A 24,424-nucleotide genomic window follows, 5' to 3' on the forward strand; every position below is an offset into this window, starting at 1 on the left:
ACAGATATTTTTTAACCAAAGGTGCAGCTTTTAAATAAATTCAGTATAGATCTTGGAAATCTGGGACTAGACAGCTTGTCATTCGGGTAAGGGACAGGTGTCCTTCGGCAAAACTATTGTAAATAATAATCGAGTTTGTTGGGAGGAAAAAACTTTTTAGGCCTCTGCAATGTTTCTGAATTCAAAAACAGGAGCATTTATATGTCAAAGCAGCTTGCCGGTGGGGTGGGGTTTGCCATGTTTATATGAAAAGATGTTTGAAGGATGTCTATTTTTGTCCCCTATACTCTCAACATTTCCATTTTTGGTTATGGTGGCCTCAGTCCTCCTTGCGCACTACATGCTGCACAAGATAAATTGCTGGTAGCATTTCTGTTCTTTCCCGGTAAAACTCGATGGTCGTCCAAATACGCCATGACAGCAGCAGTTTAGATTTGCACTCACGAGTTAATCATTGTTTCAGTCTGTCCGGCCAGCTGATAACATTGATCTGTGGAAAGAAATTTCCCATTTGACACAATTAGGATTCATGAAGATGGGATGGCAGCAGGAGAAATATGAAAATATACAGCAATGTGAAAATGAGTCTGATGCTTCCATTTCCTGTGCTGTATTCCACCAGCAGGTAAAGAGCTTTCAAGCAGACAGTGGACAGGTTTCAGAGACTAATTTAAAACGGTGACTTTTAGTAACCCAGCATTAGATTATTGAATTGCTCAGTGGGGTTGCTTATTGGAAGCAATTTACCATGGCTCTGGTTTTTGTCTGTTCTTTTCTACACAGAAGTCCCTTGTTCGGAGGTATAACAGCAGGGCTCCTCCTGTGCCTAGAAATAGATCTTATTTAGTCATGAGTCTTGGTTCTTTAAAGTACCCTTTGAGAGCTGACTGAACTGTCCTAGGCAACCTACCCTTCCTGGAACTCTGCCGTAGCTTCCTCGGGGGTTAAAAGGCGAAGATCCAGAGCCATCGCAGTCTACATGAAGGGTCTTTAGATGACTGCTCACAAGTTGCATTGTAAACCAAACCAATACACATGCTAGCGGGTACTGAGGAGTGTTATTTTTAATTATTGAGTATTTCTGGTGGCCAGCATAGCAGCATAGCATGAACTGCTGTGTCCATTGTAACCTTCTCTACATTATACTGGAATGTAGGTATATAGCTATTGACTATGAATCAAAAACCAAATCCTTCTGAAAACTGCTGAAGAGAGGATGGAGGTGTCTTATCAAGAGTGGTGTAAAACCAAGTGAGGCAGGGTGCTCATCCACACTGAAAATAACCAGAAGGAAGCATGATGTCTTTTTGAAAACGGGAGGACCCGTGCTCTTGCGGTTTCCCTCCAAAAGTACATTTGCCGTACTACGTACTACGTGAGGTGCAGTCGGTGTGCCCGTGCTGCGTTATTATTATTGTTTTCTTGTCAGAGGTAGCCTGAAAGAATAGATTAAAAAATTCTGAGATTCCTAACATGCCAACCTTACACACCTTCCATTTTCTGGGCTAACGGGAATGTTAGCGTTATTGTTTCTTCAGAGCTCATCGTTCCTCTTATGATCCTGTCTTAATTTTTGTAAGTCGCACTGATTTTTGTGCATTCTTTTTCCAGGACTTAAAGGGTTTCGGAGTGCGATGCCATGGTCCGAGCTCAGCGCCGAGAAACCACTCCCCGTGGAACAGATTGCGGCCAGTCGGAGTTGCATGGCTGAGAGGTCAGCTAGTGCAGGGAATGTTAGCCTTGGGCCAAACACTTGTTCTGCTCTGTTTGGGAACTGCTCAACGTGGTGAATTGTTAATGGAGTTCCTGTGGCCTGTTATTATGTAAACAGGCACTGATAAGGTGGACTAAGAGCTGGACAAAGATCCCGTTGACCTACCTGTCGTCGCAATATTAAATTATTACCGTTGCGTCTTGTCCGGATTGACTTTTTTTCAACATTCCAACTAGAAGATCTGGGAAAAAATAAACAGATCGTACAACGAGTCCAGAATTCTTAGGTGTCGCATAGTGCCGAGTACGATTCTGATTCGCTGAGTTTGGATCTTCGGAACATATGTTACCGCGTATAAGATAAAAGGGGCTGTAGTTAAACAAGAATAAACTGCTCCTCCAGCCTCGATTAGAGAGAGACGTTTAACTTGGCACCGGTGGGACGAAAGGAATGTCGTAGGTGTGGGCACCGAAACCCGCTCCAGGATTTCTCCCTGCTAACAAAACCTCTGTCAAACAAACACTCCGAGCGTGTTTGGTGTTTAACTACACCTCCTTCCGATCAGACAGGATACTCCTTCTTTTCACGTGCGTGGACTTAAAACACAAGTACGAAGCCAGCTCCATACTTACTCCACCTGAAAGTCGTACGCGCTTCTAAGTAATTTTCTCGAGCCGCTTCATTCGTTGTCCTTAAAATCCGACTCGCGTCCTCACCGCGTTGCATTCGCGCGCACGTCATGTTTGTATGACGAACGTGTATATTTCCTCAAGAGACAAGCAATATTTTGTGATTGGGTTTAACAGTGTGGTCTTTCACGAGCAAACAAACTTGGCCTCTAAGCACCCCCTCCCCCGCACCCCACCCCACCCCTGCAGCTGGAACTGTAAATTTCGCCAGTGCTGCTGCAAATCTGAGCCTTTAAACTACATGAGAAGTGACCCTTTAATTGCAAAACCTGCATATAATGCTCTTTTTAAAGCCTCAATAAAAGCCTTTATGTTTTCCTTTTCCGAACAACACAGCTTTAGTCTCGGCGCCCTGTCTGTCCGACACAAAGATGCCCTTCAAGCTCACGTTTGTCCCCCCTCCTGAAGGGGCTGCTGTCCTCCTGTCACAGAGTCAGTTTGTTTGCAGGCTGCAGTGCTTTTTTTCCCCGAGGGTGAGGCTGAGGTGATGGAGGGACGCGCCCGGGCTTTCCGCGGGTTGACCTGGAAAGACAGGGAAGTTGGGTTTATTCTGCTCTACTTGGCTGCAAACGCAGCAAGCGTGCACCGCTCTGCTGGGCGTCTGGGTATCGGGTTTAGTGCCGCCGGCAACGGCAGCGATCAGGCTCGGCCGACGGGGCGAGAAACGCTTCGTGTCCACGTGCGTGTCGTGCCTCGCTACGTCCGGCCACGACACAGCTTTTGCGCGCGTGCTTCTGCGTAATTTAAGGTGAGGTCACGTACCACACCGTGCCGGTGGCTGTTGGATTGGGACTCGTGACGGAAGCTGCTCCGCTTGCCGGGAACTGGAGTGCTGCAGCTTTCGGTTGGCGGCGTTAGAAATATTGTCACGCTTTTGTTTTCCTTGAAAACAAGTGTCTTGGCTCTTAGTCATATTTAATGACAAAGAGCAGTAAACAGGAATCAAAGGAAACTTCTCCATATAGGGGGCTGCATCTCAGTGACTTCCTGCCTCCCACAAACCTACATGCTCTTTTAAAAATCACTTATACTGTATATCTGCAGTATTTTTAACTCCCTTCGTCATTACAGCTGCTCACTTTGGGTCAAAATTTTGATGTGACCCTGAAAATCATCATAGACAAAGGCATCAGCTATGTAAAGATTAGCAATAATAATAATACATTTTTTCGGAACTGCTTGTCCCATACGGGGTTGCGGGGAACTGGAGCCTACCCGGCAACACAGGGCGTAAGGCCGGAGGGGGAGGGGACGCACCCAGAACGGGACGCCAGTCCGTCGCAAGGCACCCCAAGCGGGACTTGAACCCCAGACCCACCGGAGAGCAGGACCGTGGTCCAACCCACTGCGCCACTGCACCCCCGTAATAATAATAATAATAATAATAATAATAATAATAATAATAATAATAATAATAATAATAATAATAATAATAATAATAATAATAATAAAAGTTTGTTTTATTGTCTGTTCTATTGTTTTACTGCTTCATTGTATTATTTTCTTTAAATTGTTTAATTTTTCCCTGGGGGGCGCAGTGGGTTGGACCATGTCCTGCTCTCCAGTGGGTCTGGGGTTTGAGTCCTGCTTGGGGTGCCTTGCGACGGACTGGCGTCCCGTCCTGGGTGTGTCCCCTCCGGCCTTATGCCCTGTGTTACCGGGTTGGCTCCCTTTCCCTGTGACCCTGTCTGGGACAAGCGGTTCTGAAAGTGTGTGTGTGTGTGTGTGTGTGTTTAATTTTTTTATTTTTATACTTATGGTTGGTTTTTATATTGTTTTTGTTTTTTTTGTTCTTTTATGTTGTCTGAAGATCTCAGGGAGCATCATTAGAATTTTGTTGCTTCGCACAGCATTACAATGACAATAAAGTCTTTAACAATGATAATAATGATAATAATAATAATAATAATTTCCCCTGCATGTGTTCGTGTACTGGAAATACCAGAGTCCTTATCACAAGGAATTTTCCTCTGGAGTAAGTTCAAAATGGATACACGGGGTAGGGCCCTGAGAAATCACTGCCCGTTTAAACCTGAAAAAACACTCAGTCACTTAGCAAAATGCTGCTTTTAACACTTTAAGAATATTTCAGAAATATATAATTTTTTTACTCGGTGCCGAAACACAATTAGCGACACAAATAAATTACAAGGCTTGCACTTCCCTCCTGTTCTTTCCACTACAGAAAGCTATTTCATGTTTGAAGGAAATGTTTCTTTTGGCACTAATGAAGAAAATGGTCCGCGCTTATCTCCTTGCGCCCAGACAAATCTGTCAGTTTGCCTAAATCCACTATTTCCTGCCATTGTTCCAACCTGGCAATTAGTCCAACAAGGCATTCCTGCAGGCCACTTGTCTGCGCCGGTGCCCACGCCTTGAGGGAACGGATGTAACGCGCTCATATTATCATTCCTTTAGCGTGTTCTCGGCAGCAGGGGCAAGGGATCGGGTCGGGATGGGATGGGGTGGGCGTGCCTGTCCGGTATAAGACCGCCGCGTGGGCCTTACGGGCCCAGAGTCCCGCGAAGGCCGTCCGGTGGCTGGCGGTAGCCGAAGCTTTCAGGGACCGCTGGCGAGAACCACCGAACGCGGGTTCCGACCCGGGGGCGTGCGGATTGCAGAGGTACGGCGGGGCGCGTGCGGAAGGCATCCTGGGCTGCCTCGGTGGCTCTGAAAGTGTGAGATTGCTTGGCTCTCCTGAGTCTTGGCTTGATTGCGAGTTAACGTGGCAACGTTCTCCTGGGACGCTTCTTGCTCCTTCACCGAAGCCGTTAGGAAACGGGTCTTTAAAAATGCAGCTCGCTGCGAACGCATCTGCCGCCACAGCGGCGAGACCGCAATTACATTGACATTAATTCGCTTTCGAGATTTCCTATCTCGCAGCGACTAACTGGGGCATCGTGGCAAAATGTGACGGCGCTTGACGGATGTGATGGATCTACGCGCTATGAGTAGTCGATGAATTATGGATTGTTTACCTTCACATAAATCTCATGCGCTTTATTTACTTATGAAACACCGGAGGGAAGCGTGACAATGTATAGGTATCGTTGAAACCGTATAATGACTGTCATAGTCTTGTCTTTTTTTCTATTTTATATGAACCGACAATATACTACTGGTTTGGCACTCATGCCTTTTTTGGCGTATATAATCCATTGTTTCCGTATTGTTCTTGGCAAGTGCTCATTTTGCGTGATGTCGCGGAACGACCTCCCCCTCCCACTCAGAACTGCTGAATCCCTGCCTACATTTAAAAGGGTCTTAAACCTCACTTCTTCCGGACTCATTTAACGTGTAAATGTTCGTGCTCCGTAACTCTGAGATTGTAACTCTTTGCAACAAATCAACGGGGTGGGATGGTGGTTAGAGCTGTTGCCTATGGACCCAGTAGTTGTAGGTTCAGGTCCCACTGCTTGCTGTCGTATCCTTGAGCAAGATGCTTAACCAGAAACGCTACCCAACTTTATAAATGGGTAAAAAATTGTAAGTAGCTTAACTTTGTAAGTTGCTTTGGGGGGAAAAAAAAGCATCAGCTAAATAAATTAATGCAAACCTTTATGCTGCTACTTGTGTAATGTAATTGTTTAAAAAAAAATTACCAGGAACGTGATTAGGAATTGTGTATATACGCCAAGTCAAAGAAAAGGCCCGAGTGCCAAACTAGTAGTATATTGTTGGTTCAAATAAAAAAGGAAAAGGACAACACTACGTCTGCTAAAGGAATTGGTGTCAATGCGAATGCGAACGAACTGCAGGTCAGAGCGGGTCGTCGTCTGTTTGCGTGCATGCGTGCATCTGCGTGCCCGCACGGCGACTGCACGCTCTCCCATAATGCATTGATCCGCTGTGTTTGTGCTCCCGTCTTATAGATGGAAAGACGCAGGCAGGTTGGGCTGAAATGGACCCGGCTCTTCCAGATAACCGGTGCGTATGAAGCGGATAATGGTCCCCGCCGAGGGCGTGTTATCCGTACCTGTGCGTCACCTCGGAGACGCCGTCCGCAGGGCGCAAATCATAATTCTCATTGCACGCTGTCCCGAGAAGCTGACATTTTACCAGATGGCACTGTGTTGGATTTGTACTTTTGTTTACACGGTTTGTTGCTAATTATGAATCCTCTACATGGGTGCTTTGATCTAAAACGCCTACATATTCCCAGTGAGAAATATCGCTAAAAGCATGAATAAACGAGCATTTATGTTCACTGTGCTTCTCCAGAGCAGGGAAACTGCGCAGACCTTAAAGTGAAAAGGAGCAGATGATCGAATGTAAGTCGGACGTATGATTTAATACGGCATCTCATCTCTGCTCTCCCATCCCTCTGCGGGGCAGCATGGGCAGCTATGTTATGGCCGCCTGGGTTTGAAGGAAGAGAACTGGCGGGCCGCTGCAGCCTGTTTGGCCGGTACCACATCCACACCTTCGATGGGGTTCTGTACGATTTCCCCGGGGACTGCAGTTACATGCTAGCAGGCGACTGCCACCTCCGATCTTTCACCCTGCTGGGTATGGAGAACGAAATTCCGAGATCCCCCGTCCAGCCTTGTTGAGTGCCGTGCAAGAGTCCTCACCGGAGACCTGTTGCTCCTCAGGTGACTTCCAGCACGGGAAGAGGAGAGGTGTGACCGTGTACCTGGGAGAGCTGTATGAACTTCACCTTTCTGTTGATGGCAGGCTCACCCAGGGGGACACCAGGTATACACCTCCTTACACCTTGGGTAAACTTTGGGCGTAACGTGCAGAACATGCGCATTTGCGTTTTTAGCTGATGCTTTCCTGCAAAGGGATTTACAGCGTCAAGTTACCGACAGTTACCCATTTATACAGCAGTGTAGTTTTACCGGAGCAAGTCAGAGTAAGTACCTTGCTCCAGGGTACTACAGCTGGAGCCTGGGGTTCAAACCTACAACCTTTAGACTTAACCACTACACTACCAGTCCTGTGAAGGGTCTGGACTGTGTGTGGTGGAGTTACTAAAATACTGAGCTGTAAACGCTGAAAAAACACTAGAAATGTCTTAGCGTTTCTGTTCGGTGAGTTTCTGAATGACAGGTGGGATGTTTCCTGCGTGCTGCTTGCTGATTATTAAGGTTGCCAAAAAAAGGCTGCGAACACGTTCTCGGATGTAGAAAAGAAAAAAAGCACCTCGCGCATCTGCTCCCGCTTCGTGCCGCGCGCTGAAATCCCGCGCCTGCACCCGGAGGACCACGCGGTCGGCGGTTTCGAGGCCGACCACCACCCTTTTCCCTCTCAGGCTACCCCTGCCCTACGCCGCCAACACCATCTTTGCCGGTGCCGAGCTGGGCTACTACAAGCTCTGGAGCGACGAGTTGGGCTTCGCGGTGAAGATCGACAGCAGCGGCAACGTGGACATTACGCTCTCCAAGCCCAACTCCAACAGGACCTGTGGGCTGTGTGGAAACTTCAACGGCGTCCCGGAGGACGATTACACTGCGCAGGAGGGTCTGTAGCCCGTTTACAGTCTAAAGAGGAAGCAAGCTGGTAGAGCTGTGCAATATAATGTTTTTATTCCCTTATTCACACCTGCCTTAAGGCCACCTTGCTGTAGAGATACAGTACAAGTAGGGTTACCGGGAAGTAGATGGGTTCACCTACCGAAGTCATGGGGGTCCGTCCAGAATCAGAGAAACAGGTTAAAAACTCGCGCTTTTCGCTCACTGATCTTTCCCTGGAGTTTTCTGTCTTGCGGCTTGGATTCTGTTTCCCTCAATTCATCTGGAATGGGCAGATCCTAGCTGTAGGAAAGAACCGGAGCTGCCCTTTCAACACTGGGAGAATGACCTTGCTCGGACGCAGAGAATAACAGGAAAGATTTAATATAAATCCATTTTTCGGCACCCATTCTTCTCTGACAGTGACAGGACTCTATTAAGATTAGTTACCCAGCGGTTAACGTGCCGCATGCCTTTCGTTTCCTCTGATTCACTCAGCATTTATCTCAGCCCCGCAATATTACGCAGGTCAGAAATGTCTGGCACGGTGGCAGATGCCTACGGTTCTTGGATCGTTCTTGTTGACGGGAAATTTTTTTCCCCAGGTTTCCTTACTGAGAACAGCTACGACTTTGCCAATTCCTGGGCCCTGCACGGAACCGGCGAACTCTGCACACGCGTGTCTCCGCCGAGCAAGACCTGCAACATTTCCAGTGGCGCTGCAGCGGTAAGCCGTTACCTGGCCCTACCATACCATATTTTACCAAAGGGAAGCAACGCACGCCAGTCATACCAAAGCCTATCAGCCCATGTCATACCAGTCCATTCTGTATTATATCATACTGAAACGTGACGCTCAAGGCGACAAGATCTCAAGGCCGACTCAGTCAAGCACCGACTAGAAAAGGTTGCGCAGGATATAAGTGTCTGGCGAGCTTCTCTCGGTGGCCTCTAATCCGCTGCCGTACTATAGCAAACCTTGCGATAATGACTTTCTGTTGCTGTTCCTCTCTGTCTGCCTTGTGTCCCCCCCCACCTGCTTTGTGCAGGACCTCATGTCCAGGTGTGACTCGCTGCAGCACTCCTCATCCTTCCTGCGCTGCGCTCACCTTGTGGCCCCCGAGGCATTCGCAGCGCTCTGCGAGGAGGATGCGTGTCACTGCGGCGCGGATGAAGCCTGCCGTTGCCAGGCCATGCTGGAATACGCCCGCACCTGCGCGTCCCATGGCATCGCTCTGCATTCCTGGCCAGGGGAGAGCCAGTGTGGTGAGTCCCCTCCAGCGCACCGTCGTGCGGTACCCTAGGATGCTCTACCACGCCGCCGGTCCTGTTGCCAGCCTGACTTGTTTGTGCATACCTTAAGTGCGTCACACAGCTGTTCGACGATTTGTGTAAGAATGGCAAGGTGTTTAACTGCCTTCTGATACGCACTTTACTGATGCTGCTAAAAAGTGATCTGATTCTTTTACACTGGGATTACCTGGCATTTTATGCCTTGTTCATTGATTTTATCAGTGAGTCAGCTGGTCCTTTACTCCAGGTCTGGTGACCTTGTCGCTCAGTAATCTAATCTTTTGCACGGCTCTTTTCTTACAGCAGTAGTTATCCATGTCAGTTGTGATTCCCCTGTATAATAACAACAGCCAAGCCAAATTCGCCATTCCCAGAAAAGTTAACAGTCAGATTCCCTGTTGACAGCAGGTTTGTGACCGCAGACCTGCATTTTTTTTTTACATAATACAGGGGGTTCTGTAGTCCTTGCTGACCTGAATGGCCTATGTAAGGGTACCATAGAGTCAGGTGTTGTATAGTCAGACACTGATGTATCATCACACATGTAGTGCTAGAGTGTAGCTGGCCCATCTGTGTTGTACTGGGTTAGTAACTGTTGGGATGTCGCTTCTTTCTCCAGTCCCCAAGTGCCCTGTGGGGATGCAGTACAGTGAGTGTGCCAGCCCCTGCTTCCCCACATGCCAAAGCCTCAACATCCACGAGGTATGCAAAGAGGACTGTGCGGACGGCTGCACTTGCCCAGGTGAGGTACATCCCATAAGCGCTGACACGGTGGACGTTTGGTGAATCCTATGTGTGTGTGACTCAGTGACTCAGCACCCGTCTCTCTGTTCCAATGGCAGCGGGGAAGGTTCTTGATGGGACTCGCTGCGTGGACGTGTCCCAGTGCTCATGCATGCACGCAGGCCGGCGCTACCCCCCTGGATCTAGCATTCCTCAGGACTGCAACACCTGGTGGGCAGCAGTTCTCCCTGAGAAGAATGAGGACACATTGACCCTAAACCCCATACAGTAACCTGAGACCTCATACGCTGACCCCTGTGCTCACACACGACCCGGAGACGCGCACGGAGCCCGACGTCACACATCCGCGGCTCATAACTGGATAGTCGCTTCAGTTTTACTGACCAGCGATGTGTTTCTGTGTCCTTTTGCCTCTAACAGCGTGTGCCGTCACGGCTCGTGGGAATGCACGAATGAGGGCTGCCCAGGTGAGTCGCCATACCTGGAGCACCTGCAGTAACCCCATGCATGAATGCTTTGCGCTTAAAAGTTTCGAAGATGCGTTTGAACATTGCGACATAGTTTACAAGTAGTTGTACAAACAACTTTATAGAATACATTTTGGCAGGTAGAGTAACTCTGCTGATACTCATTTACATTTCAGTTACAGTTATGCGTTTGGGGGCGGCACGGTGCCCCCCCCCCCCCAGCCTGTGTGGAGTTTACGTGTTCTCCCCATACTTGCGTGGGTTTCCTCCTGCAGTCCAAAGGGATTTGGTTCATGTGAATTGGTGATGCTAAATTGCCGGGAGGCCCAGCCATTAGGTTAGTTAGTGTCGTTCCCAGGCCTCGGTAAATGATGAGGGTGGGCATCGGGTCGTGAAATATCTGCCCCAAGCATACCTCTATATGCTTTGGCACTTGTACGTAAAAGGCCAGACCGGGGTTCTCTTGGAAAAACATACTGTAACACTGAGTACAGGCGGTCCCCGATTTACGATGGTTCGACTTCACGATGGTGAGCTGGCAATAGACATGTAGTAGAAACCTTACTTTGAATTTTGAATTTAGATTTTTCCCCAGGCAAGCGATACGTGGAGCGATACTCTCTTGAGATCCTGGGCAGCGGCAGCGATCCGCATCTCCCAGTCTGTCACGCAGAGGTGTATTAGGGTATTAAATGCATTTTCGACTTACGATGGGTTTCGCGGAATGTAACTCCATCGTAAGTCGGGGACCACCTGTAGTGATAATAGACTCTTTTCTATGAAGTTAAAATAAGGTACTTAACCATTCTTTACCCCTGTATGCAGCTCAATAACACACACACACACTGTCTGAACCGCTTGTCCCATACGGGGTCGCGGGGAACAGGAGCCTACCTGGCAACTCAGGGCATAAGGCCGGAGGGGGAGGGGACACACCCAGGACGGGACGCCAGTCCGCCACAAGGCACCCCAAGCGGGACTCGAACCCCAGACCCGGTCCAACCTGCTGCGCCACCGCGCCACCACGCCACTGCACCCCCCCCTCAATAATACATTGTTTTCCAAAACCAGTATCACATGAGTGAGGGGCGCGGTGGCGCAGTCCAGCCCTCCGGTGGGTCTGGGGTTCGAGTCCCGCTTGGGGCACCTTATGATGGACTTGTGTCCCCTTCAGCCTTGCACCCTGTGTTGCCAGGTTAGGCTCCGGTTTGCCGTGACCCCGTATGGGACAAGCGGTTCAGATGTGTGTGTGTGTGTGTGTGTGCAATTGGTCGTGGTTGTTCCTCTTGAAGTGTGGCTGACATGACTGTCCCAGGTCATTTGTCTTCCGTTTTTCCATTTCTGCAGCTCAGACCTTCTTTCTCTTATGAAAAATACAAAAATCCTTTTGAAAAATCAGCTTTTTCATCCATTTCCACCGCAGGCTTCTAACCTTTGATTTACAGTGCACAGCCGATTTGTGGCCTGCCAGATCTCCGTACGTTTGCGATAACGTATGTAGGGGGTTATTAGAGGAATTTTGTGAGACTAGCATCTGTCTAAAGACTGGCTGTTTTTTTTTTTTTTAACAGTCTGTGACGATGCCGAGCTGGTGGCGTGCAGTATTTCGGGCCTGCCGGGTTTGCTGGGCCTCCTCCCTCTCGGTCCCCCCCCCCCCCGCTTTATTGGGCACAGTCGGAACCATGCAGAACTGCACCGAGACAGGAGGAACGGCACATGCCGCTTGCCTGCGCCATTATCTTGTTTTGCCACACAGCAGCTTTAAAAAAAGGGCAATCAATGCAGGCTCTGATTTGATCTAATCATGTCCCAGCAGCAGGGGAAATTGGACCCAGTTTCAGAGGGATGCTCAAGCCTTTATTTTAGCGGATGGAAACCATAAGAACATTGTGGCTCGTTGCTTCGGCCCGCCGACAAACATCCATTTTAGACCGGCTCTCTTTTTATGGTGGATCAAAGAATAATTTATGGCTCGCCGCATCGTGGAGGCGCTGATAGTCTCCGGTGATGTTCTTTCTCGACTCCTTCTTGATTTATTCGGCACAATCCGGTGTCGCCGAATGGCTCCAATGAAATGGCTTAACCTCCACGTTCCGCTCTTACCAGGGGAGTGCTTCGTCACCGGACAGTCCCACTTCAAAACATTCGACAACAAGTTCTTCACCTTCAGCGGGACCTGTCAATACCTGTTGGCCAAAGACTGCCAGGATAACCTGTTCACTGCCATCATTGAGACCGTACAGGTAAAATACCACAAATGAACCTATGATGGGCCTTCGAATAGATGCATCCGTTGAGAAACAGAGTCATAAAGCAATTCTTATGGTAAAGAGCAAGTCAGTTCAGTGTAGCAACTAGCGATCCAGTTTATTGTCCAAAGTTTTCCGTGTATTGTGTTATTAATCGATGCAGCATTCTTTCGTCTTAAAAAATGTGGTTGTCGCTGAGCACTTCGGCCAAGATTTTTTCAGGAAATGCGAAACAACCGGAACTGAGCTACCAAATGTTTCGCGCGGCACTGCCGACAGACCGGCGTCCAGACACAAACCCGACACATTTAAAATACGGAACGAATCGCGAAACGCGTTAGAAGGCTGAATCATCTAACGACGGGCGAATTGACGCAAACGGGAAAAGGAAGCAGCGGAACAGATCCGTAGCGTGAGAGCGGCAATAATCAGAACGTTAACAGGAAATTTAAACAGGATTAATGACGTAAGAGGAATTATACATACACACACACACACACACACACACACACACACACACACACACACATTTTCTGAACCGCTTGTCCCATACGGGGTCACGGGGAACCGGAGCCTACCCAGTAACACAGGGCGTAAGGCCAGAGGGGGAGGGGACACACCCAGGACGGGACGCCAGTCCGCCGCAAGGCACCCCAAGCGGGACTCAAACCCCAGACCCATCGGAGAGGAGGACTGTGGTCCAACCCACTGCGCCACCACACCCCCTATTTGTAAGAGGAATTAATGTAAGAAAATCGGATGCTGATGACGATAATGAAGGCGCGTTGACGTAAATGAAGCATAATCAAAGCAATGCGAGGCAGCAGTGGAAATCAAGAAACTGAGTAAGGCAAAGGGTTTGCAGCAAGGCGCACGCTGCTGAGAAACTGGCTGATTGCTTTCTCTCTTTCCAGTGTGCTGATGACCAGGATGCTGTCTGTACACGCTCCGCCTTGGTGCGCTTCCACCGCCTGGGCAACATGACAGTCAAACTGAAGCATGGCGGGGTGGTCTCGGTGGACAGTATGGACATCCAGATGCCTCTGATCCACGGTGTGTGAAGGAGCACTCTTCAAACAGAAGTAGACCAACAAACATACTCTATCCCTCTCCCTGACAGAGGTGCACTGTCAATTACATTCACTCATCAAATCCTGCTAATATTGTGCAAAAAATTCTCTAGTAAATGTTTCACTCTGCATGGCGCACCTCCCAGGTTGACTGTCTTCTTCCTTATTGGAAACACGTACCAGGTCGATGCATCCGTCAGTTTTCATTCGTCGCCTCTTCCGAACAGGGTCGTGATAGCCCAGCACCTATCCTGGACTCACTGAGCGCAAGGGTGAGGGATAGGATGCCAGTCCATCGCAAGGGTAGCCACATACACGCAGTTTTAAAAAAAATTACTAAAGCTGAAAAGGCTTACCTATTAGTTTAAAACTTGAAGTAGCAAAGTCTCTTGAAAGACAGTATCAGTATGAATGACTTTGTGTGATTTGATTTACTATTCGTTTATTGCAAATGACATGAACATCTCAGTACAGTGGATAAGAGCATTATGAGTGATACCCAGAATAACCTTATTCAGTTGTGTTATACTACTACTATTACTCCTACTAATAATAATATTCATTTTATGTGCCACAGCTATTCAGCTTCTCAAAGTGCTTTAGACATATAGAAGAAAGGTACATGGCTTATAGCTCTAAAGCAATTTACAGTAAATATCAGAATTTGAAAAATCTCAGTAAAAGAATGACAGAATCCATCAATTATTTGTAACTGCTTGTGCGATACAGGCTCGCGGTGGTCCGGATCCTATCCCAGAAGTATAGGTCATAGGGCAAGGTGTACCCTGGACGGGACACCAAGTCATTGTACAATGCAGTAAGTACAGGGTACTTAGTGTGTCAGTGCACACCGAGGACAATTTACACTTGCATTTATTCATTTAGCACATTCCTGTATTGAGTGATGTGTAACTCAGTAAAGTAAAGTACATTTCACAGCATATAGTTGCAGAAACGTGATTTTCATAGCGCAGTCACTTTGTCCAACACTGCGAGTTTTGCTGGTGAACGTTACGTGAGTAGTTGTCCGTAAAATTGATAAGGAAATACAAAGTCGATCAAAATAGACTAAGTAAAGCAACTTTGTGGTGTTTTTAGGAGGTAGAAGTGGATCTGAAAGAAATTTTGAGATCCTTGAGTGTTGAAAGGGGTTCAGCAGTTCTGAGGGAGAAAGGAAGCTCATTCCATCACACTGGAGTCAGAACTGAGAACCTAAGGAACTTGATGTGTGGGACCATCAGGCAACGAGAGGTGGGGGAGGTTTTTACAGTCAGTCAGCTTATAATCAGCACTTCACCTGGATCACATCTCGGGACCACGGGAGGAAACTGGAACACCCAGAGGAAACCCATCGAAACACAGATTACGTGCAGACTCCTCACAGACTGAGCCGGGTTCAAAGCCTTATTGAAACCCTCAGGCCTGGAGCTTTTAGGCAGCCTCTCTACCAAGAGTTTGTTTTATGAACATTCAATATACGAGCAGATTTTCAAAAACAGATTATGTTGGTTACATGAGGCAAGCTTGATACACAATAATCATTTCATTTTTTTTAAATTGAAATGCACACTAAGCACTATCAATGTAACTTAAGCGCGTCATTTGACGTTTTTCGATCATTGCAGAACCACTTCGCATTCAGAAGACTGTGATGTCCTCAGTGCGCTTGTCCTATGATCAAGATTTCCAGCTGGATTGGGATGGGAGGGGCAAAGTCCTGCTGAAGGTGAGGGACACTAGTTGCTCCAGCTTTCGCTCCATTGCAGACCTGTTGCATCTATTGTCATTCATGAAGTGGTTTCGGTGTTGGGGAAAGGTATGGATTAGCCTGTTGACCTGTTCTTCTTCTAAGCGTGGATGTGGCTGCTGAAGACTAACAGGTGTTGATAAAGATTTATGCTCATGTTATACCCTGTTTGTCATGCTCACTAGCATGGTTATTGCTCTTGTGTTTCCATAGCTTGGGCCCACATTCATAGGGAAGACATGTGGACTTTGCGGGAACTACAACGGGAACCAGGGAGACGACTTCCTGACTCCCGCCGGCCTGGTGGAGACCCAGGCAACTGGGTTTGGGAATTCCTGGAAGATGAATGGAGCCTGTGACAACGTAGTGAAGCAGGATCCTGACCCCTGTGTCCTCAACCCCAAGAGAGGTTCACAATCAGTCAATCTACTTCACACTGACTCGTTGCACTTGCATATGCATTAAATGATCTGCGGTTGTGAACTGGTCACTCTGTTGTTCTTGGTATTTCCTGTAAGCCCATCACTCCTTCTAATGTTTGCTGTGCATCGCCCTCCTCCCTATCCCTGGGCCGCTACCCCCGCACTTTGCAGTGCGTTTCGCAGAGGAGTCGTGCTCGGTTCTGCTCTCCGTGCAGTTTGAGCCATGCCACCTGGAGGTGAACCCAAGCCCGTTCCTACGAAACTGCCGCTACGATGTTTGCTCCTGCGCCGACGGTCAGGAGTGCCTTTGCTCTGCAGTGGCCAGCTATGCCGCTGTCTGCGCTGGCAAGGGGGTGCTCGTCAACTGGCGGAGCCCCAAATTCTGTGGTAAGCATTTCTTGACAGCTAAAGCTCTGCCCCACTGAAACTGACCCACGAAAAAAGCAGAAGACTTGGATTCTCAGGAACTGGGGTTGCGGTCAAGAGACATTCTCAAGACGTCCTTATCTTGAATTGGTTCAAGTTCTTGAGTTTTGCAAATGAGATACTAATAGGAAGGATACATATGCAATGCTCAGGCTGCTCTTGTTTCTGGGCCGGGATGTTCTGGTTCTGGTTTTATCCAGGTTAAGCTACAAGCAATGCAGCCTGTTTGTTTTTTGAGAGGCAACGCTACATGCTGACAGCATGCTCCTTGGTTCCAGAGATGAGATGCCCCGAGAGCCAGGTGTATGAGCAGTGCGGTAGCCCCTGCAACCAGACCTGCCGATCCCTTTCCTTTCCGGACTCGGGCTGCCAGGAGCTCTGCATGGAGGGCTGCTACTGCCCACACGGGCTCTTCCTAAGTGATGAGGGCAAGTGTGTGCCCCGTGAACAGTGTTCCTGCCACTATGATGGCGAGATCTACCAGCCCAACGACATCTTCTCCAACCATCAGTCCATCTGGTGAGAAGCTGCAAACCCATGTCACACACCCTGATTGTGTTAGGATGTGCATGCTTTGATGCAACCGGCCTCACCTGCATCATCAGCATCTGTGCTTGCGTCCATTTAGCTGTGGACAGTGCTGTGGATGAAGTCCTTTCATAGATTTTTCTCCGGCATTATGACAGTCCTTTTCTCCCTCCGCATCAATAGTTACTGTGAAAATGGCGCGATGCGCTGCAGCTCCAGTGAGATGCCTGCAGCCATGCTGTCTGACCTCTTTTTCAATGATCTCCCACAAAAGAGAGGTATGATGCCCTTCCACACTTGCTTTTTTTTTTTTGATTGTCCAGTTCTGAGATGTATGCTATTTTGCTGTAGGGTAAAAGAGTTGATTTGCAGCTCCCAACTGTCATGCCACAGGCTAAGCACCCTTACTGTCTATCCACCTCCTGGCCCTAATACGTGTGTCTTTTAATTCAACACCCCAGCACGCCGTGCCGTCTCCTGCCAGCCCCCTCTGCAGAAATTGGTATGTGAGAGTCCCCAGGATGAGGGTCTGGAATGCGCCAAGACATGTCAGAATTATGACCTGCAGTGCGTGAGCCAGGGTTGCTTCTCTGGCTGCACGTGTCCCCCAGGCACGGTGAGGATCTCATTCTGGGGTTGTTCTGCTCAAGACTAGGTGTCAACATCTAATAACTCTTCAAGCTGTAGCGAAAGGATCAAAATGAACGACAAAGGTCTTGCCACATTTTAGTGGAAATGATCGTGGATTTTATGGCTTAATGGTTTTATGTACGTCTAGGTCCGCCACAGAAGAGACTGTATTCCTCCAGATCAATGCCCCTGTTTCCACAACAACAAGGCATATGCTTCGGGGCAGACAATCACCATGGACTGCAACTCTTGGTAGGAGTGTTTCTGGAAATGATGGAGGCTCCATTGTTGTTTGCACTTGTCCCGTTTCAGCGTGAATGTCGGCAAACTCCTGCGCAGGCTGCTGCCGCTGTTATATCTGAATCTCGGTGCGGGATTTACAAGTCCGACCCACTGTTTGCCCAGAAGGCCATACTGTGACCCGTATATGGGTAGGTATGACAGAAAGACGTAACAAGGAAAACTCTGTCCGTTCTTACAGCATTTGTCGCAATCGTAAGTGGGAGTGCACTCAGAATGTATGTGACGGTTCCTGCAAGACAGTTGGAGAGTCCCACTACATCACCTTTGATGGCCTTAAGTTCACCTTCCCTGGGTTGTGTCAGTACGTGCTGGTCCAGGTGAGCCTTCTGGGACTGTGGCGCTACAGGAAGTGTCATGCTTCTACCCACTGCGATTTATCTGAACCTCTTGCCGTCTTCCCTTGTCTCAGGATTACTGTAATGGAAACCACGGCACGTTCAGAGTGCTGGTGGAGAACACGGCGTGCGGGGTGCTGGGAAACAAGTGTGCAAAGACAGTCACTGTGTTGTACCATGGGGGGCTGATATCCCTGGAGCAAGGAGAGGTCGGTGACGTGGAAGGTGCTGCAACGTGGCTTGTCCCTTCTGGTGGACGCGGGCTCCAGCCATTTCACTCTGCGCTACCGTGTCTCTTTCCACAGGTGAAGATGAAGAGACCCGTGTTGCGGGAGACGGACTTGGAGATTGTGCGCTCAGGATTGTACTACATAGTGCTCCTTGGCCAGGACATTACCATTACCTGGGACCGTGGGACCAGACTCATAGTCCAGCTCAAGGGTCACTACAAGGTATGTGCAGAGCTTCGGGGAAGCAAAAAGCAGTCCTCAAGTTTGCATCGAAGCCCACCTACGTGCATGGATACAGCAACGCAGATTTGTGCCATTTATGCTTCGACTTCATGATCTCACCCCCAGGAGAGGGTTTGTGGTCTGTGTGGGAATTTTGATGGAAACCAGAACAACGACTTGATCGGCAGTAACAATCAACTGGAGGTGGATGCTGCCGACTTTGGGAACTCCTGGAAGGTGAACCCCAGCTGCGCGGATGCTGTGCAGGTAAGAAGGAAAGCTGAGCCAACCTCTGGCTGGGAAGGCACGGTGCGCTCATTTTTAAATGAGATCTGCTCGCTCACCAGAAAGAGGAGATTTGAGCGAGCATTACATTTTATATGGACAAATTGTAAATGCTCGCATCTCGAATCTGTGCTCATTTTACTTTGCATCCAGCTGCCCTCCCAGTGCACTGATAATATCCTGAAGCTGGTTACAGTGGAACAGTCCTGTCGTGTGCTCACGAGCGCCCTCTTCTTGGAGTGCAACAGCGTGGTAAGTGCTCCTTCTTCATGACTCTGCACCTTTCTGCATCTTCGTCAGGGTCAGAAGTCCATCGGTAGGTATGGCTGTTTGGTGGAGTCCATGTCATGTACCCCTTACAGGTGAACCCAGAACCCTACTGGGAGATCTGCACCCATGACACCTGCTCTTGTGCCTCAGTTGGGGACTGTGTCTGTTTCTGTGATGCCATAGCAGCCTACGCCCATGAGTGTGCCCAGAAGGGTATCGCGGTGAACTGGAGATCCAACGACCTGTGCCGTAAGTTCACCATGCCGGCATGATAATGCCCTCTACTGATGTTACACATGGATTCCACACCTTCATTGGTGTAAATTAATAAAACAATAACAAGAGCAGTACCTAATAACTAATAGGCAGCGCGGTAGGCAGTGGTTCGAGCTGCCGCCTTGCATTCTAAGGACCCACATTTTAATCCCACCTCCTGCTGTCGTATTCTTTAGCAGTGCTCCTACTCTGAATTGCTCCAGTAAAAATCATCAAGCTTAACAAAGTTTTTCTCGCGTTTGAGAAAAGTGGCACGTAAATGAATGAATAATGATAAAAGCAGGAAATCTGCCGTTGTACTTCCAATATTAGAGGTGCCTTAATTGAGGGTTGCCGTTGGTCGAACTTGTCAATGTGATAGGAAGAAGGAAGATGCTTGGCAGAAAAGTGTTTAAATTTTGACTCAAAAAGCTACTGTAAGTACACACATGTAAAACCTCAGTGTGTTTTGTGATTTGCCATTTTAGCCATGAGCTGCCAGGACCTAAACAAGGCTGAGCCAGAATTTGAGTGCCAGTGGCGGTACAATGCTTGTGCCAGCACCTGTCCCGTTACCTGCCAGCACCCCGAACCACTGCAGTGCCCTCAGGGGTGCCTGGAGGGTTGCCATGCCAGTTGTCCCCCAGGTCAGTGCTGTGTGCCTTATCAGTCCGTGTTAAAATGCAACCTGCGTCAATGTGTCAGAGGTCACGAAACAAGTGAGGAACTGGGGCTGTGACGAAAAGCGGGCGAGGTCTAAGCCTATTACCAACACACTCAGAGTGTTAAAAGGATCATTGCTTAGCTTAGGTATGCAAACATTGTAAGTCACTTTGGAGAAAAGTGTCACCTAAATGAATAAACGTAAATGTAAAATAGCTGGAATGTATTTCACGCTGGAGTTATTGCTGGGGATGTATATGAATATTAAATTTTGCGATGCACAAAGTGTAATGTTGACCCGTCCTCCCAGGTAAAATCCTAGACGAGGTGGCCATGCAATGCGTGGACCCCACACAGTGCCATGTGTGCATGCACGATGGCCACCGTGTCTCGCATGGCAAGAAGATCATTGTCAACCATGACCGTCCAGAGTTGTGCCAGATCTGGTAAGGGCCAAGCCACGGGACACTTGAGTGCAGGTGATTTGCATGGTCTTACCTGGGGAGCTGGAGAACAGGTTTAGGTGCAATCTCTATGTCCAGTCCCTGTGGACTGTTTCCCAAGAGTGCTGTAGCCAAGGTCAAAGCTATACCTACATTTCCGCTGTAGTGATCGTGGGGGAATTCTATCTGAAAGGAGACCTAATTTGCTGGATTCATTAAAATGAGGAAAATATCACTCGTTTTCAGTTCAGCTCTGGTAGGGCAGTGACATGTGCGCTCTCCTTCTTTCCGAACAGTCTTTGTGAGTACAACAACCTGACTTGTGAGGCATGCCCCATTGACTTGGCTACCACGCTGTCCCCCACTGTTCCCACCACCACCCTCACCCCACTTCCCTTCTCAACTGCTGTCCCTGAGGGCACCTGTGACCGGGCTATGGACTTGGCCTTCCTGGTGGATGGCTCCTCAGCGCTCACGGAGGAGGAGTTTGAGCTGGTAAAAGTTTTCATCCTGGGTGTGGTAGAGCGCTTCCGCATGGGCTCTGCCCATACACGGGCCACCATCTTGATCTTCCACTCGGGTGTGAAGAGTTATGAAATGCAGGTGCAGAAGTGGATCTTCAGGAAAATGGTGCGGGAGATGAGGTACAGCGGTGGAGATGTGGCTTTCATGGATGAGGCCATCAAGTACCTGTCCGTTTACATCTACGACAAGGACAAAAGGGCACATGCTGGACGTGTGGCAGTTCTTCTGACTGCCAGCTCCAACCCACGACCCATGAGGGCCACTCAGCGTCTGCTGAAGAAGAAGGACATCACCACAATCACCATCGCTCTGGGGCCTGAAGTCAGCATGGCCCAAATCAGTGAGATCACCAAGGCCAATCCCAACAGCAAGGCCTATGTTCTCAGCAGCGTTCAGGAGCTGAACGACCGGGCTGTTGAGGTCACAGACTACCTCTGCACCCTCGGTCTGGAGCCTGAAGTCCCAAAGCCAAAGTCCACCAAGGCCGCTATTGCGCCTCCGAAGAGCACCGCACCTGGAACCATCCAACCCACTACCTCCACCGAGATGGTTCCTCAACCCGTGCTGTTCACCACCACTGCCTATCCAAATGTCAATCACGTATCCACAATCCCATCATCGCGGGTCGTTAAGGACATCACCTTTGTCATTGAGGGCTCAGACAAGGTTGGGGAGAAAGATTTCAACAAGACCAAGGACTTCTTGGAGGAGGTCATCTCAGAGCTGTCAACAAAAGAAGAGAGGATCCGTATCACGGTGATCCAGTATTCGGTCACCATCACGGTGGAGTTCACCCAGATGGACACAGAGCAGAGACGTGTTGTACTGGAGAGGATTAGGCAAATTCGATGGCGGGGTGGTGCGGCCACCAACACAGGCACTGCCGTGCGCGCTGTCACCCAGAGCATCTCCACCCAGACACAGCCTGCCCAGCAACAGAAGCTGAACATGGTGTTTATGGTGACCAGCAATCCACCCACAGACCGAATCCAGAGACCCTCAGAGACCTCCAGGACCATCATCTATCCAATCGGGGTTGGGCCTAAGGTCAAGATGGTGGACCTGGAGCCTATCAGCTTCCCAGAGAGGCCCATCATGGTGGACAGCTATAACAATCTTCACTCCATCATCAAAAATGTTGTGAACATCACCAGATACACCAAGGTTCAGAGGCCATTAAGTCCCACCCTCCCTCCCAAGCAAGCAACTCTAGCCCCGAATCCCACACTGCCCCCTTCAGGTAATGCTCCGGGCAACAAACGCTTGTTCTTGACTACATCCTTCTCTTTACTTTCTCTCCTTTTACTAACACTTTGCAGAAAAGGGTCGACTAAATTAATAAACGTAACTTACTCAACATACGTGCAATAATCTCATATTATAAAATGATACCGTGTTTAGTGAACTTACTGGATCTGCCAGCGCAAGCTGACATGATACCGACAGTTTCCCGTTACCTTGCCCTCGACCAAGCTGAACAATGCGACGCCGACCTAACGCACCATCTGTTGCCCGCAGTTCCTTGTGACAAGCCTATGGATATCATCTTTCTGCTGAAGGAGGGTTTTGATGAAGGATCGAGCCAGTTTGAAGACATGAGGACGTTCGTCAAGACCTTCATCAACAGCGCAAACATCGGTAGGAAGGTGTATTTGCACCAGAGGGGTGAAATTAGCGTGCGACCATCCAAGCATCGAATGATCGCGTGTCACCTTCCCTTCCAGGGCCTAAAGACACGCAGGTGTCTGTCATTCAGTACGGAGACAAAAACACAGCTGATGTGTCCTGGAGGGCAGAGCAGACCAGGGGAAACCTGCTCCACCTGGTAGATGCCATGGAGAAAAGGAGAGCCACTCCTGCCAGTCTAGGTAATTCAGCAGACCTGTACACACAATCACAAGGGGTGAGTCGACACGCCGGTACACACGGGCTCCTCAAGGTGAAAGAACACACCTGCGCGCAGAGTCAGACCGTAAAACGTTACACTTTTACGGATTCACCTCCGCAGACAGTACGCGCGCAACCGGCGCTTGTGTGTATTTTGCGGCACGCAGGGGCCGCCCTTCGCTTTGCTGTGCAGAGGGCCATCTCGTCGGCCAGCGGGGGTCGCCCGGGCGTGGTCAAGATCGTGGTGATGCTGGTGACGGAGAAGTCGACGGATTCTGTGCTGGAGGCCACCAACGAAGCCCTGACCGCTGGTAACGCCTCCTCGTGATAATAGGGATAATACCTCCTACCTGGAAGCATTAGAGCCAGAACAGGTGGCATCTCTGTATTCATGCTTACATGAGCAATGAGACAAGTCCATATTTTCTTGGCTTGTACTGTTTTTTTTATTTCTAATTAATCCAGCATAATTAAGCAAAGATTTGACAGATATATGAGACCCTTGCAAAGAAGGACTAAATTTATATCAGTTGCATAAAAGTACTGTTTCTGCCCTTCGGGTTTCCACTGGCACTACGGATACTGTCACACACACGGCCTTTGCCACCTCTGCAGGCGTTTCTGTGTTCCCCATTGGCATCGGCTCACGGTACGACCTCACCCAGCTGGCCGCCCTGGCCGGTCACGGCATGCGGGACAACATCATGCGTTTCAGCAGCGCGGAGGACCTGCAGGTGATGGCTGCTCTGGGCCACACCTTCATCGACAAGCTCTGCAGAGGTGTGAGCATCGAGACACCGTTACCCGGTCCCGTGGGTGGGCGGGGGAGTGCGGGCAGTGGTAATGATGCATGCTGTGTGTCTTTCTGTGTGTCCCTCTCTGCAAGCGGGTCCCCCGGGGGTGTGTGTGGACGATAACGGAAGTCAGAGGAAGGTGAGTGTAACTCTTCCCTAGACGCAACGTGAGTCCAAGCTGTTGGTCTTAAACTCCTCCTTTTATCATGCCACATGTGGACCAGCTTTAGTTTACACTCCCGTATTTTCGTATGTCATACCTTTGGCAGTTTCATTTTCGATGTACCACCACGGAGCCTCGCAGTCCTGCAGAGCTTAGTGCTCCACGTGTGTGTTTTTGTGTGTATTTGCGTGCGTCGCAGCCCGGGGAGACGTGGACCATGGCCGATGGCTGCCACAGTCTGCTGTGCCACCCCAACGGGGTTGTGACGGTGCAGAGCCACCTCGTGAACTGCGATCGGCTGGAGCAGCCCGCCTGCAAGAACAACCTGCGCAGCGTCAAGGTTCCGGAGCCGTGCGGCTGCCGCTGGGCCTGCCCCTGTGAGTATGACCGCGACCCTTCTCCGACTGGCCCGGGGCTCACAGAATGCTAGGGGTGGTGGGTGTGCAGACCTGGGGAGGGCGGCCAGGTAGGTGGGCTGTGTGTAGTGGAGTCGGGATCGGCACGGGGGGTTGCAGCGGAGAGTGTGTGCCTTCGTATGAAGCCATATAGAGAAGTGCAGTCCTGTCGGTTTGCACGACCGCCGTAAACACTGTGGAACGCCTCATCCTGAGGTT

General features: G+C 49.4%; 1 protein-coding gene across 3 annotated transcripts in view; it reads left to right on the forward strand.

Moving 5' to 3' along the window:
• Positions 1-507: 507 nt before the first annotated feature.
• Positions 508-24,424, forward strand: part of vwf (von Willebrand factor) — a 32,187-nt gene continuing 8,270 nt past the window's right edge. For 2 of the 3 annotated variants that reach the window (XM_018730056.2, XM_018730059.2), the window contains exons 1-34: positions 4,909-5,026; positions 6,276-6,330; positions 6,739-6,912; positions 6,999-7,101; positions 7,661-7,869; positions 8,465-8,586; positions 8,909-9,125; positions 9,772-9,894; positions 9,995-10,106; positions 10,317-10,363; positions 12,470-12,606; positions 13,527-13,665; positions 15,308-15,408; positions 15,643-15,838; positions 16,023-16,238; positions 16,556-16,796; positions 16,989-17,083; positions 17,267-17,421; positions 17,584-17,687; positions 17,917-18,055; positions 18,148-18,282; positions 18,379-18,525; positions 18,652-18,792; positions 18,964-19,062; positions 19,173-19,329; positions 19,824-19,982; positions 20,309-20,444; positions 20,738-22,206; positions 22,485-22,604; positions 22,691-22,834; positions 23,021-23,164; positions 23,469-23,633; positions 23,740-23,786; positions 24,010-24,187. In XM_018730056.2, the coding sequence (XP_018585572.2) occupies positions 6,276-6,330; positions 6,739-6,912; positions 6,999-7,101; positions 7,661-7,869; positions 8,465-8,586; positions 8,909-9,125; positions 9,772-9,894; positions 9,995-10,106; positions 10,317-10,363; positions 12,470-12,606; positions 13,527-13,665; positions 15,308-15,408; positions 15,643-15,838; positions 16,023-16,238; positions 16,556-16,796; positions 16,989-17,083; positions 17,267-17,421; positions 17,584-17,687; positions 17,917-18,055; positions 18,148-18,282; positions 18,379-18,525; positions 18,652-18,792; positions 18,964-19,062; positions 19,173-19,329; positions 19,824-19,982; positions 20,309-20,444; positions 20,738-22,206; positions 22,485-22,604; positions 22,691-22,834; positions 23,021-23,164; positions 23,469-23,633; positions 23,740-23,786; positions 24,010-24,187 (5,926 nt within the window). In that variant the 5' untranslated portion in view covers positions 4,909-5,026. Of the gene's footprint in view, positions 626-1,611; positions 1,715-4,908; positions 5,027-6,275; positions 6,331-6,738; positions 6,913-6,998; positions 7,102-7,660; positions 7,870-8,464; positions 8,587-8,908; positions 9,126-9,771; positions 9,895-9,994; positions 10,107-10,316; positions 10,364-12,469; positions 12,607-13,526; positions 13,666-15,307; positions 15,409-15,642; positions 15,839-16,022; positions 16,239-16,555; positions 16,797-16,988; positions 17,084-17,266; positions 17,422-17,583; positions 17,688-17,916; positions 18,056-18,147; positions 18,283-18,378; positions 18,526-18,651; positions 18,793-18,963; positions 19,063-19,172; positions 19,330-19,823; positions 19,983-20,308; positions 20,445-20,737; positions 22,207-22,484; positions 22,605-22,690; positions 22,835-23,020; positions 23,165-23,468; positions 23,634-23,739; positions 23,787-24,009; positions 24,188-24,424 lie in introns of those variants that run through there. The other variant, XM_018730057.2, reaches the window with a different exon arrangement.

The sequence above is a fragment of the Scleropages formosus genome, chromosome 21 (genome assembly GCF_900964775.1).
Source record: "Scleropages formosus chromosome 21, fSclFor1.1, whole genome shotgun sequence".
Classification (NCBI taxonomy): domain Eukaryota; kingdom Metazoa; phylum Chordata; class Actinopteri; order Osteoglossiformes; family Osteoglossidae; genus Scleropages; species Scleropages formosus.